This window comes from Peromyscus eremicus, chromosome 2 (assembly GCF_949786415.1).
Source record: "Peromyscus eremicus chromosome 2, PerEre_H2_v1, whole genome shotgun sequence".
Classification (NCBI taxonomy): Eukaryota; Metazoa; Chordata; class Mammalia; order Rodentia; family Cricetidae; genus Peromyscus; species Peromyscus eremicus.
This window is the reverse complement of record NC_081417.1, coordinates 150169232-150182905: the sequence shown is the minus strand read 5'-3', so window position 1 is coordinate 150182905 and position 13674 is coordinate 150169232. Positions and strand designations below refer to the sequence as shown.

Below are 13674 nucleotides of genomic sequence, written 5' to 3'. Positions count from 1 at the left end.
CAACGGGGGTGGGCCACCTCTGTCTCTGACACCCAGAGGAGGTGGGAGAAACAAAGAGGAGGTTCTCATGGATGCAGATGCAGGGCCATAGAGCTCGGGTCTGAAGTCCCAACCAGCTAGACTTCATAGTGACTCCATCATTGATCAGCTGTGTGGCCTTCAACAGGCTTTATAATTACACAGAGGCTCAGTTTCCCCAGCACAAAATAAAAGGTAGCCATGAAGGTCAAGAGAAAAGCCTTTAGTATTTATTGGTCCCTCCCTGTGTGTAATCCACATTTATCACCAGGCCCAGTTCTCTCTATGCCGACCGTGAATTCTGCCTTTATTCCTCTTGCTATAGTTCTACCCAGGGCCACCATGTTCCCCAAGCTCAGGGTGGGGTGTCACTCACATCACATCTATGTCTCAGTTCCTCCGGCACTTGTGCAGCTCACACTGGCTGTACATCTCTATGGGACCGAGCTGACTGGACCTCCCAAGAAGACAGAGGAAGGAAGCTGCCTCATTGGCACCTGAAAACGGGGCTGGCGGGCAGCCCTGGAGAGCTGATAAAAGGTCAAGAGGACACTTGGTTCCACTGAAGTTGGAGGAAGAGGGAGCATGGGGACCTCCAGCCCCACAGTGACTCCTGGGCCTCTGGGTGGGACCTGCAGGGCAGGAGCCTATACTGGCCTGGGGCTGGGTTGATGTTGCAGGTCACATGGTCAGTGTTTCCTCAGGAGCAGGTGCTTTCTCCATTAGTTCTCCATTCTAGGCTCTTTCTGTTTAAGAAAGGCACTTGTGGGAGTTCTGCACTTCCAGAACTCTCTGGGGAGCCCAGAGGTATTAGAGAGAGTTGCATACAGAGGTCTGGAGAGAGAGTCCAGGCTCCTGCTGGGGTCAGTCCAGTTCTGTACAGGATTCCTGGGTCCCCTGTGTGCAGTCAGGGCAGCCCAATGGGTTAGGATCCACACCATGGCTGCAGATCAGGGGTCCTTCTGCTGGATTGGCAGCAGTAGGGAGCAAGGCCTCTGTGGATTGGTCCAGCTCTGTTGGCATCTGGGCTAGCCTGGCACTGGAAGATATGGCAGTTTTGAGACAGTCTTCTGGGCCAGGTCCCTGGGTTTGCCCATCCTGGTGGATCACCTCATCTGTGGAGACTGTGGCTGTCTGGAGAGGCTCTTCTTGGGGCAGGCTGCCAGGGGCCAGTGGGAATCCCTTCTCACCCCAGCCTGGCTTGGTGCGGATGCCAACAGCCTTCAGGATGATATCCATTTGCTTAGCATAGTCCAAGTGCCCATTGACCTGCAAGGAGACCATGAGTGAGGACCATGGTGGGCAGGGCCCACCCTTTCCCTGGGATCCAAGCTAAGCTCTACCCTCAGCCAGTCACTCAGTATCCCAGGGTCCCAATTATTGATGGTTCTCAAGTCCAGAGTGCACTGGTGGGGGGTGGGGGTGGGAGCTATAGGATCTTAGCTAGGGAAAGCTGAAGAAAGCTTTCCAAATGTGTGGGTCCTCTGGGGCAGGAAGGCCCATACTTGGCTAGCAGGCAGGGGAGGGGCTCAGGGTTTGATCTTCAGTAGCCACGGGACCTTGGGTGGCCTTTCTGTGCCCAACATTAGGAGCAGCTTCCCCAGAGGGTGGCTGGGAGGGTTTCCCCAGGAAAAATCCCAAGTTGGAAATAAAATTTTGTCACAGCCTATAGGTTCAGTTTCTTCACAGCTCTCTGGTCCCCATCACTCCTCTGCTTCACCCAGTTGCCCTCCTAGGAACTCCCCATTTGCCCTGCTCAATGTGTGCTGAAAACTTATCTCCCAAAACAACAGTGTTGACAGAAGGGGCTTTGGGCTCTGTCTCTGGACTGACAGAGATGTCACCCTGAGGGCAGATTTGTTACAAGGCCAGCTTGCCACTCCACCATGAGATGATGCAGCCAGAAGCCGCCACCAGACGGCAGCACCCCAGCCGCAGGTGCCAGTTGTCACTGTTAAAAGTCAAATAACCTTCTGTTCATGGTACATCATGGTACATGATCTAGTCCCAGGCATTCACCTACAGCAGTCCAGAGGGGCCAAGGTGAGAGGAAGCAGTGCTGTTTCCGGTGCTTCTCGGAGCTCTTTGTGAGAGAATGGGTGTCTTTTCTTACCCCGCAGCCCCGCCGTGTGTGTGTGTGTGTGTGTGTGTGTGTGTGTGTGTGTGTGTGTGTGTGTGTGTAGGTCAAAGGTCGGGGTCTTCCTCAATCTATCTCCCTTATTTTTTGAGATAGGGTCTCTCACTGGCCCTGGAGCATATCTATTTGGCTAGACGGGCTGTCTAACAAGCTCCAGGGATCCTCCTGTCTCTGCTCCCCCCTACCCTACCCCAGCACACTCTGGGGACCTGAACTTAGACCCTCATGCTTTTGTGGAAAGCACTTTGCTGACTGAGCCATATTCCCAGTCCTCAAGGCATCTCATAGAGATGTCTCCCAATCCCGGTCAGTGCTAATGCATTTCAATAGAATGTGAGAAGTACATGCAAATCAAAACACTGTGCCTGGTGCTTAGTAGGTGCTGCATAAATATGTGTTCTCTGATTTTAGTTTGCCTCACAGGAGAGACAGATGAGGAGTTAGCTGGGCTGATCCATTTGGGAGCCCAAGGTGGCTGCTTAAGCTCTAGCTATCACAGCCAACAGAAATTTCAGACCCACAGGGACAAACACTAACCAGTTCCCTATGGACAAATAAGGGCTGCTTCCCTGAGCCTTCTGAATCCCGGGGAAGGCCTGGTGCCGGGGCTGTGTGGGAACAGGCAGCCAGCAAGGACAGTGTCATTGCCATGGCTGCAGCGGACTTCAGGTGACCATCATCCCTCCAGCCCACAGCTCTAGCCTCCTCTGCCATAGGCTGGTCCAGGTCTTGGCCATGCACGGTCCCCCAGCTCCTATTATAGAGACCCAAGATGGAGTCACACTCCATGTTTACAGTCAGCAGCAGGGAGGCCTCACGAGAGCAAGGTGGACCAAGGGTGGACGTGACACAGCTGATGTTGACTTAAGTTTTCAGCCTGTGACCATCTCCTCAGCTGTCCCACTGAGCCCTGCCCACTGCCCTGTACAGCCAGACATCACTAATGCAAAGCAGCCATCTTCCATGAATGATTCTGGGTAGGGGGTGCAGCCTCAGGACACACCAGGCAGCCCCCACCACATACTGTCCATTAGCAAAGGCTCATTGGAATACAAGCTGACAGACCATGAACTCGAGGAGTCATTGGGTCCATGTGGGTAGCATTTCCCCTTTCTTGCTTTGCAAGAGACCTGGCCTGGCTGCCACCACCCCACCTGTCTGTCCTGAGGCCCGGGGTTCCCTGGCGTCCCATGCTTCTTCTGTAAGATGAAATGACAATAACCCCAGCACCATGTGGGCTGGCATGAGCAGGAGACCACATGGATACAGGCGTGCGGGCAGGGCTGCACATTGTTGACACGGTTTAGGAGTGCAGGTGGCACAAATGTGTGGCCGGGGGCCCAAGCTCTGAGGTGGCGTCCCTGGGTTTCTGGCTTGAATCTACAACGTCCCCCTCAGGCCCATGTTCTTGATGGTTCATTCTCCAGCTGGTGATGTTGGGAGGATGTGGAACCTTTAGGAGGCAGGTCACTAGAAGTGGGCTGTGAATGGATACCCAGCCCCCCCCCCCTTTGCTGTCAATCCACCCCTCTGTCAACAGCTTCCTGCTGGGCCTTCCCTGCCTGGGCAGACTGAAGCCTGCCTAAACCATGAGTGTAAACAGATCCTCACTTAAGTTATTTATGCCAAGGGGCGAGGTCACAAGTGACTCAGAAAGTCACTAATATGCCTGTGTTTGTCACTCACTGCAGCCTCAGTTTCCACATCTGAATGATGGATCAGTATGTTTTCCTGGGACCTTTTGCAGGGTCACCTGATTCATGGTGGCTGTTGTCACCTGATGCTGGTACTATTACTGACTGTTGTGCTCTGTGGTTGGCCCTTTGTTAAGTTCTAGAGACCAAGGACATCCTCTGGGATATAGGGAGGTTTATCCTGGACCAGGTCTTCCTTGACAGCTTCAAACAGTGAGCCTTGGGGTGGTAAATCCTCCACCTGCTGCAGCCCAGAGAGGCATCCTAGCCAGGGTTCCTTTATCTCCCCCAGGGATGGCCCCTGCTTGCCACAGGGAGGAGGGATGGGACAGGTCTGCAGCCGTGCAGGGAGCCCTGCCAGCTCCTCCTCCAGCAGCGAGCTGCCAAGGAAAGCCAGGGACACAAAGGCAATGCTAATTACCTCTAATTACTCAGAGGAGGAAAGCACCGCTTTACTGAGGCCCCTAATGTGATAAAGAGCTATTATTAGGCAGGAGCGGAGCCAAAGCCAAGGTGTTTGAGGAGGGAGGGGGTCTGTGAGCAGCTGGTCTCCAAACTGGAGAAGTGAGGGGTGGTGGGGTGGCTGAAGAGGAGGGGGCTAGTATTAGGAAGCATTCATGAGCCCAAGGCTCTGGTTCCAGCATCTTAAGTAAACTCCCCATATGATGGACTCAGTGCTGGATTATGTTCTTGCTTGGCCAACACCAGGGTCTACTGCTTTGAGTCTAGACAATGCCCTCCACCTGAGTCCTCTGCTTGCTTTGGTTATTGCTGGGGCAGGGGGACAGCTCTGACTGGTGATCTGGTTATTGCTTTGGGGGTCGGGGGTAGGGGTGGTAATTTGAAGACTCTAGGGATTTGGATCCAGCCCTGTGAATTGCTAGTCTGGAGACAGGAATTCTTCCAAGCTTTGATTTCCTCATCTGTAAATGGGACACAACTGTTCCTGCCTGGCAGTAGCTTGGGGATTACAGCCAAGGCGGAAAGGCTGGCATGGAGCCCACAGGAGGCAGGTCCGTGCAGGTCCTATCTCCAAGTGCTGCAATGACCTGGTGTCCCTCATACACAGGCCAATGGGGAGCCCTTGGGTGGACAGACCAGGACTCACCACTGAGGACAGGTCCACGTTCTCCATCCTCCGGTCCTGCAGCAGCACGGGCTGGAGGCCTGCAACTCGGAGCTGCACAGATGATGTGCGGTACACGAAGCTCAGCAACCAGTCTCCCCTGAAGGCAGAAACAGGCACCATCGGCCTGAGCCCGGGTGGGTTGGGCCTCTGACCCCCGGGCGACTGACCAACTGGGCACAGCTGGACACTGTGTAGCCTGGGTTGGCCTCACAATCCTCCCACCTCAGCATCCAAATTCTGGGATGCCATGTGGACACCAGAGTGGTTGACTAGATGCTCTGAGGGGCTCTGACCCACAGCGGTGCTTCCTCCTTCCTCCTGAGATGAATCCCTTCAAATCCCTTCAAATGGAATCCTACCATTTGCTCTTTTCCTTCAGGCTCATCCATCATAGGCCCTCTGCTGTCTATCTGTACCTCTACTGTCTGTCTGTCCCTCTGCCTTCATCTGTCATCCAGAACCTCTGGTTCTGACCTCTGAGCCCTGCATTGCTTTACAGTGTGGGCCACATACTTTTGCTCAAACCTGCAGCCACTTCCCCCTCAAGTCCCTCAATGTATGTATGTATTATATACATGCACACATATATCTATTTACATAATTTTTCTTTAAATTGTAATATTTAAGTTGGGTCCCTGGGGCCTGGAAAAGCATTCTGCTCATTTGACAGGGTATTTGCCTAGCATGAACAAATCCTGCTTTTGACCCTCAGCACCGCATAAACCAGAAGTGGTGGTACATGTCTGTGCATCCCAACAGTTGGAAGGTGGAGGCAGGAGGATCCTTGGCTATACAGAGAGTTCAAAGCCAGCCTGAGCTCAATGAGAGCCTGCCCCAAAAAGATAAAGGTCACTGTTTCATCCTTCTAGCCTGCCCTTTGACTCTGAGCTTAGAGTGTCACCTCCTCCAGGTGACTTGGTCATCATCATCCTATGTTTTCACTGCAGGCCCCTTATCTCAAACCCTTGGGACCTGTGGCAGTTCATGAGCCTTGGGATGTTTACAGCTAACCAGCCTGCAGCCTGCGTAATACAGGATACTCACTCTTGCAAGCTTGGGATGAGGGGCTGCTTTTTGGGAGCTCGGGGTTACTGTTCAGAATGAAATGGCGAGGGCGTCTCCTCAGACTCCAAACGGGGCTGCTCCCCCAGCCCACCCCTAGGTCCCGCCGCATGCCAGAGGGCTTGCTGCCCAGGGTGCTGGCTCTCTCTGCACTGACAGCTGCTTCTCCCACCTTCCCGGCCCTGCTCAGAAATCATGTTCCCAAAACGGAGCCCAGACACCTCACTGCCAATGGCACACATGTGTGTGCCTTAGCCTCAAAGGACTCCCATTTGGATCCCTCGTGTGTTCCACTCTCAGGTGCCACCGCCATGCTTCCCCCTCCAATTCTAATCTGTTGAGTCATCCTGCAGGTGACCTTGGACCTGACATAGAGGTGAATCCTGCAAGACCTTCCTCTGTCCACAGCCATCCTGCAGGGTGGGATGGCTCCCAGATCTGAACCTCTGGCCCTGATAGCACTGCTGACAGCCAGCGGCCAGCTTCTGGTATCTTCTAGTATAGAGGCTTCTTGTCTCCAGCAAGGATGCGGGGGGGTGGGGGTGGGGGGGTGGGGGGGGGTAACTAGGTGCTCAGGAAATATTATTTCCTTCCCCATGGCATGAGGTTCAGACAGACCTGCAGTAGCCATTGATGATTCTCCCAGACACCACCTTCCGGAATGGTTCCCAGTGCTTGGGGTCCCCTTCTACTGGTGCGCCCAGAAGGACCACGTCCTCGATGATCCCTTGGCAATCTGGTGAGAGATACCAGCAGTCTGTCAGTGTTCCATGCTACAGTGGGTCCTGATGGGCAGGAGATGGGTGGTGCATGTGTGGGATGGGATGGAGAAAGGTAGAGGGTGTCAGGGGACTTAATAATGATAAAGGCGATCATTGTTGCGCACATATACATACACACTTGCACATGAATACACACATGAAGCATTTACCTATATTGTTCTATTATTAATAAAAACTCGGGAGTCTGATACTGGGGTAAAAATATGATGATAGATCCAAAGAGCGGCGGAGGAACGATCAGCTGACCCTAACTCTCCATCCTTCCCAGATCGAAGAGGCTGAGAATCTCCTAAGCCCCTTCTGATATCTTCCTGTGCCCCCCTATCTGGGTCCTCCAAAATCTCTATGGCTAATTCTGGTCAGCCAATTGCTGACTCTATCTCCTGATTCAAGATAAACTTAATTAGCAGTCTTGGAGTGTCAGTGTGAACAAATATCCCACAATACACACACACACACACACACACACACACACACACACACACACACACACGGCAATGGGGTGTTTGTGTGAAACTTACCGGGTTCCAGGCCCTGAGTCAGACCCTCACATGCCTGACCTAGTCCTGCAAAGTGTCACACTGTCACAGTTAAGGTAAACATCTGCACAGTTACACAGACAGCAAGTGACACAGCTCAAGTTGGAACCAGCGCATCTTTCTACTACCCAAAAGCTCACACCCACTGAAAACATGGATGACCTGCCTCCCTCTTTTTGAACCCTTCCCTTAGAAGATGGGGAAATAGGCTCAGAGAGGGGTTGGCACCAGCCCAAGGCCACACAGCCAGAGAGACTCCAGCAAGGACCGCAACCCAGAATCTCTGGATAGCTGTGAGGTCCCTGGGCCCATTCTCTCTTTTGATGCAGTAACCAAGAGGGCCAGACTGTGTGGATCTGGGGCCAGGATGGCCATTCAGATGCTTCCTTTGCCCTAGGGGATTCCATCTCCTTTCCTTTCCACGGCTGATCTGCCATGGGACAGCAGGTGGAGTGCCACACCTCCTTGTGGCCAACAGGGACAATAGCAGGATTTCTGAGCAACTGTTAGATCTAGGGAGAGCCACAGAGAAAAGCCTAAAAAGACACTGGCTTTGACCCTGAACTTCCCACAGCAGTCCAGAGCGAACGTAAACCAGGTTGGGTTGGACACGCATTTCATCATTCCTTCACTAAAGCCCTCTTTCCACTCTCTGATGAGTTTGCATTCAAAAGGTTTGCTCTCTGCATGGGGGTAAAACCTGGACACAAACTACGAGACAGGCTCCTAGCAACACACAGGCGTGGGCTAAGGGAAGCCGGCAAGAACCACCCACTGCAGAATCCTGGATGGGGGCCAGAGGCCATTACCCACCCTCTGAAGGTTCTAGAAGAGGAAAGGACAGGAGGAGGCTGTGTTAGGAAAAAGGGTGGGGGGAAATGTACAGCATCAATCTACTGTTTGAAGCTGGGCATGGGGTCACACATCTGTGATCCCAGCACTGCTGAGGTGGAGGTGGGAGGGTCAAGAGTTCAAGACCATCCTTTGGTATGGAGCAAGATCAAGGCCAGCCTGGAATACAATTAACTAGTCCACCCCTAAAAAGAGTCTGAAACTTTAGAACCCCAGATAATTTAGGCCTTTCAGGCAAGGAACAGAAATATCCTTCTGAGGGGTTGGGATCATCACTCAGGGTTAACATGCATGTGTAGCATGTGCAAGGCCTTGCATTGAAAAAAAAAATCCTTATCAGGTTGCACCTTCAGTATCCTCATAAGGACACATGATCTGGGGGGAGAGATGGCTCAGTGGTCAAGAGCACTGACTGATGTTCCAGAGGACCTGGGTTCAATTCCCAGGCCATCCCATGTCTGATCTGTGGTAAGGCTGTGGAGTTGGTACAGAACGCACCCACTTTTCAAGACCAAAGAAAGATGCCGAGGGCCAGTGAGATGGCTCAGGGTGAAAGTGCCTGAGTTTGATCCAGGAACCCACATGGTAGAAACAGAGACTGAGTCAAATTGTCTTCGGGCCTTCACATGGGAAGAGAGACATTCAGGTATGCACTAGTATGCATGCACATCTCCCCCCTCATACAAATATACATGCACCACACTCACACATACAACACACACAAACTCCCACTCCCACACACATATACAACACACACAACATACATACACAAACAACACACATGCACACATACATACACAGCACACACACATACACAGCCCACACACATAATGCCCCCCCCACCCCACACATAAACACACAAATAAGTAAATGTAAAAATGTAAAGATGCCAGAGATGAGCATTTAATGGCCCTAGTGTTCTCTTGCTGTGGGGACAGTGTCTGAAAAGTCATTTCTGGTTCAGGCATTCCCTCCAGTGAAAGTCTGAGGTATTAGGTACAGACCCACAGGGCTGAGGATGCAGCTCCACAGCAGAGCTCCTGCTTAGCATGTACCTTCCACCCCGCTCTCAGAAGCTTATAAATATTCATATTCTTCTGCAAAAGGGGTGAGATTATCTTCAAGTTCAGAAGTCACAGACACGGGCAGCCTCTGTGCTTGGATTTCTCATTTTTGCCTCAGCTCCTTAGCTCTTAATCATATTCTGCTGTTACCATGGGGTGGGTGGTTCTCCACCCCACTATAACTTTGGCCTCCCATCGAAAAGGAAAGCTTGTCAGTCAAGCCTTGGGCCTCTGCTCTCAGGACTTTCTGTCAGCCCATGTGCGGTCAGGCATCCTTCCTTCCACTGTTCTTTTTGTGTTTACCAATTCTGTTATCCTCTAGCCCGGGAACGATCCATTTGGAATGGAAGTCAAGGCTGAGGAGGTGGCAGGTTTCATCCACAGCATCAAATGAACTGGGTGAGCCAGTGGGTGTCTGAAAACCCAGCCTCTGAGGGCAGAGGCAAGAGGATCAGCAGTTCAAGGTTGTCGTGGTTTGAGAATGATCCCATAGGCTCATAGATGTGAATGTTTGGTCCCCAGCTGGTGACTGTTTGGGAAGGATTAGGACGTGTGGCCTTGCTGTGGAAGGTGTGTCGCTGGGGTGGGCTTCCAGGCTCCCTCTTTCTCTGCCTGCTGACTGTAGATGAGGATGTAGCTCTCAGCTACTTCTCCAGCACCATGCCTGCCTGCTTCCATGCTCCCCACCACGATGATCACGGACTAACCCTCTGAAACTGCAAGCAAGTCCCCAGTTAAATGCTTACTTTAATAAATTGTCGTGGTTATGGTGTCCCCTCCTAGCAATGAAACAGTAACTAACACAAAGGTCATCCTTGGCTACATTGCTAGTTCTAGGCCAGCCTGGGATACATGAAAAGAAAAACAAAACAAAACGAAACAAAACCACAACAAAGTGATCGGAGAATGCTAACTGCTGACAAGGCATGGAAGAGTATTCAACTGTTGTTTCTAAATCTCTTAAAAATATTTTATTTTTATTTATCTGTCTTGTATGTGATATGTACAAGAGTTGTATGTACAGGTGCCCTTGGAGGCCAGAAGAGGGTTCCCTGGATCCTATGGAGTTAGAGGCAGTTATGAGTTGCCTGATGTGGATGCTGGGAACTGAACTTGGATCCTCTGCAAGCGCAGTAAGTGCTCTTAACCACAGAGCCAACTCCTCAGCACCACTTTAAAAATTTCAAGTACAAATTAAGCAAATGTTCTGCCACAGCCACCCTCCATCTCCGGCTTTAAAATTTTAATTGTGAGGGGCTGGAGAGATGGCTCAGAGGTTAAGAGCACTGTCTGTTCTTCCAAAGGTCCTGAGTTCAATTCCCAGCAACCACATGGTGGCTCACAACCATCTGTAATGAGATCTGGCGCCCTCTTCTGGCCTGCAGGGACACATGCAGACAGAACACTGTAAACATAATAAATAAATAAACCGTTAAAAAAAAAAAAACAAAAACATTCGTTTCTTAAAAAAAAAAAAATTTTAATTGTGAGAAAATAATATAACATTTCTCATCTTGTCATTTTTGTTTGTTTTGAGACAGGATTTCATGCATCATAGGTTGGCTTAGAACAAGCTATGGAGCAGAGGATAGTCTTGAACTTGCCACCTTTCTGTTTTTATCTCCCTACTGCTGGGATTACAGGTGTAGGCCACCACTCTAAGTTTATGAGGCCTGGGGATGGAACTCAGGGTTTCATGCCTGCTACTCGAGCACTCTATCAACTGGAGCCCCATGTCCAGTCCCTACCACTTTAAAGTGTTCAAACCAGGGGGCTCGAAAGATGGCTCAGTGGTTAAGAGCTTTTGCCACTCTTGCCTAGGACCCCAGTTCAGTTCCCAGCACCCATGTTGGGCAACTCACAACTACCAAAACCTCACACACTAGGGAATCTGACACCCCCTTCTGGCTTGCAAGGGCAATTGCACTCACACCCTTACACATAATGCAAGACTGAAAATAAATCTTTAAAAATAAAGTGTTCGCTCAGTTGCATGGAGAACATCTGTGTCAACGTGCAGCATTCTTCCTTCAACTGTTTGTTTGGTTTTGGTTCTTTTGGTTTTTCAAGACAGGGTTTCTCTGTGTAGCCCTGGCTATCCTGAAACTCACTCTGTAGACCAGGCTGACCTCGAACTCACAGAGATCCACCTGCCTCTACCTCCCTAGTGCTGGGATTAAAGGTGTGTACCGCCACTGCTCAGCATCGCCCAGCTTCTTCCTTTGCTTTAGGTCAGCGTTTTGCTATCAGTTTGCACCTCTCAGCTGCCCCCTGACTTCCTGGGATGACACTTTCACCACTTGGCACTCCTAGAAGTCTAGAGATGGCTGGCTTCAGTTTTTCCAAAACCCATCCAGGACCCAGAAGGGACACCCTTTTCCCAGTGACAGCCTTGAAACTATGTATGTATAAATTCTAAAACCAAACATTTACAGAACACGTCACGGGGGGCCAGCTTCACCCGTGGGAACCACCAGAGCTGGTCTCACCTTTGCTAGCCTCCCTGTCCCCACAGCGGGCCTCCTTAAAGGGAAGCCAGCGTGCACAGAGCTTCTGATGTCTCCCCAGATGGCCAGAGACGCAAAAGCACACTCCCCCATGCCCGTCACGATGTCAGTAAGGAGGCGCTCTCAGCTGGAAAAGCCAGAGTGTCTCAAGTCAGACATGCAAAGTGGATGGATCCTCTCCCTCCCATCAGGGGTTCATGTGTGCAGAAAGTGATAAGGTGGGAATGGAGGGGGCAGCATCTGCCGGCTGTGGATTTGCAAGAAAGGCCTTGGAAATGATCTGAGCTGTGTCTAACACAAACCAAGTCCATTGAACAGATACTCACATATGCACCCCATAGGGGGAGAGGAAACCACAAAGGGAGAGAGATGAATCAGGAGAAAGGGGTCTGACGACAGTGCCGCCCCCACGGGAGGCTTGGCTCACACAGCAGGAAACCATCTAGAGGAACCTGTTTGGCCATCTGATCAGGGTTTGGGATGGATTCTTCAAGGGGACAGCCAAGCTTTCATTTCTGCTCTCTGATACCCACACAGAGTGAGACAGCTATTACTGTACCCCAGGAACCTCAAAATTAATCTGTTCCACCTGGCTTCTCCTGGCTGCCCCCCCCCCCCCAGGCAGGCTGGGGCTAGGTTTGACTCGGTTCAAGCAACTGGTGGGAACAGTTTCATGGGAAACCAATCACATCGAACGTGATTGTGGACTGCGTGTTATCGTGGCGATGAAAGAACCATCTGACTGAGCCACTGTGGGCCATGTTTCTCTGCTGGTGTCTGGTGACAGCCAAGTTAATGTCCAGTCAACTGGAGTGTACGGATTCTAGGGCTGGGCTATTCAAATATTTCTTTGAAGAAATCTTTTATTTTATTATTATTTTTAAAACTACATGTGTGTATGTACAGGTGTGTGTGCACATGAGTGCAGCACCCAATGGATGCCAGAAGAAGCTGACAGACCCTGGAACCAGAGTTACAGGCAGTTGTGACCAGCTGGACATGGGTACTGGGAATCAAACTGGGGTCCTCTGAAAGAGCACTACATGCTCTTAACCACTAAGCCATTTCTCCAGCCTGCCTTCCCACCCCCTTTTTGAGACAGGGTCTTGGCTTTCCCATCAGAAAGGTTAACATTTATTTATTTATTAACTGACAAGATCTCACATAGCTAAGGATGGCCCCAGACTCACTGTGTAGACAGAGCTGGCCTCCACCTCTCAGGTGCTGGGATTCCAGGCATGCACCAGTGTCCCTTAATTGAGTGTATATAATTTAGAAATACAATTTCCAGTAAACTGAGGACTGCAATCTGTAGTTGGTTGTTTTTGTTCTTTGGGGGCCTGCCACCAGCTCCCAAATAAATCCTGCAGACTCTTTTTCTTTCTTATGAATGCCTGGCCTTAGCTTTAATTAACTTTGCCAGCTTTTCTTAAATTATCCCATCTACCTTTTGCCTCTGGGCATTTACCTTTCTCTATTTCTGTATACTTTTTCTTTCCTCCTTCTTCTTCTCCTCCTCCTCCTCCTCCTCCTCCTCCTCCTCCTCCTCCTCCTCCTCCTCTTCTTCTTTTTCCCGAGACAGGGTTTCTCTGTGTAGCTTTGCACCTTTCCTGGAACTTGCTCTGTAGCCCAGGCTGGCCTCGAACTCACAGAGATCTGCCTGACTCTGCCTCCCGAGTGCTGGGATTAAAGGTGTGTGCCACCACCGCTCGACTCTTCTTTCCTTCTTATTCCATCTCTGGCTGTGTGGCTAGATGGCTGCCCCTTCTTTTCTCATTCCCCACTCACTCTCGTCCCTAGTTTTCTCCTATTTATACTCTCTGCCTGCCAGTCCTGTCTATCCTCTCTCCTGCCTAGCTATTGGCCATTCAGCTCTTTATTAGACCAATC

The 13674-nt window shown here is 51.0% G+C and overlaps 1 protein-coding gene across 3 annotated transcripts in view; it reads right to left on the bottom strand.

The window, feature by feature from the left end:
• Positions 1–226: 226 nt before the first annotated feature.
• Positions 227–13674, bottom strand: part of Tmco4 (transmembrane and coiled-coil domains 4) — an 84550-nt gene continuing 71102 nt past the window's right edge. For all 3 annotated transcript variants that reach the window (XM_059255281.1, XM_059255282.1, XM_059255283.1), the window contains 3 exons: positions 6659–6776; positions 4958–5075; positions 227–1287 (listed from right to left, as the gene is read on the bottom strand). In XM_059255281.1, coding sequence (XP_059111264.1) covers positions 883–1287; positions 4958–5075; positions 6659–6776 — 641 coding nt within the window. In that variant the 3' untranslated portion in view covers positions 227–882. The remainder of the gene's footprint in view (positions 1288–4957; positions 5076–6658; positions 6777–13674) is intronic.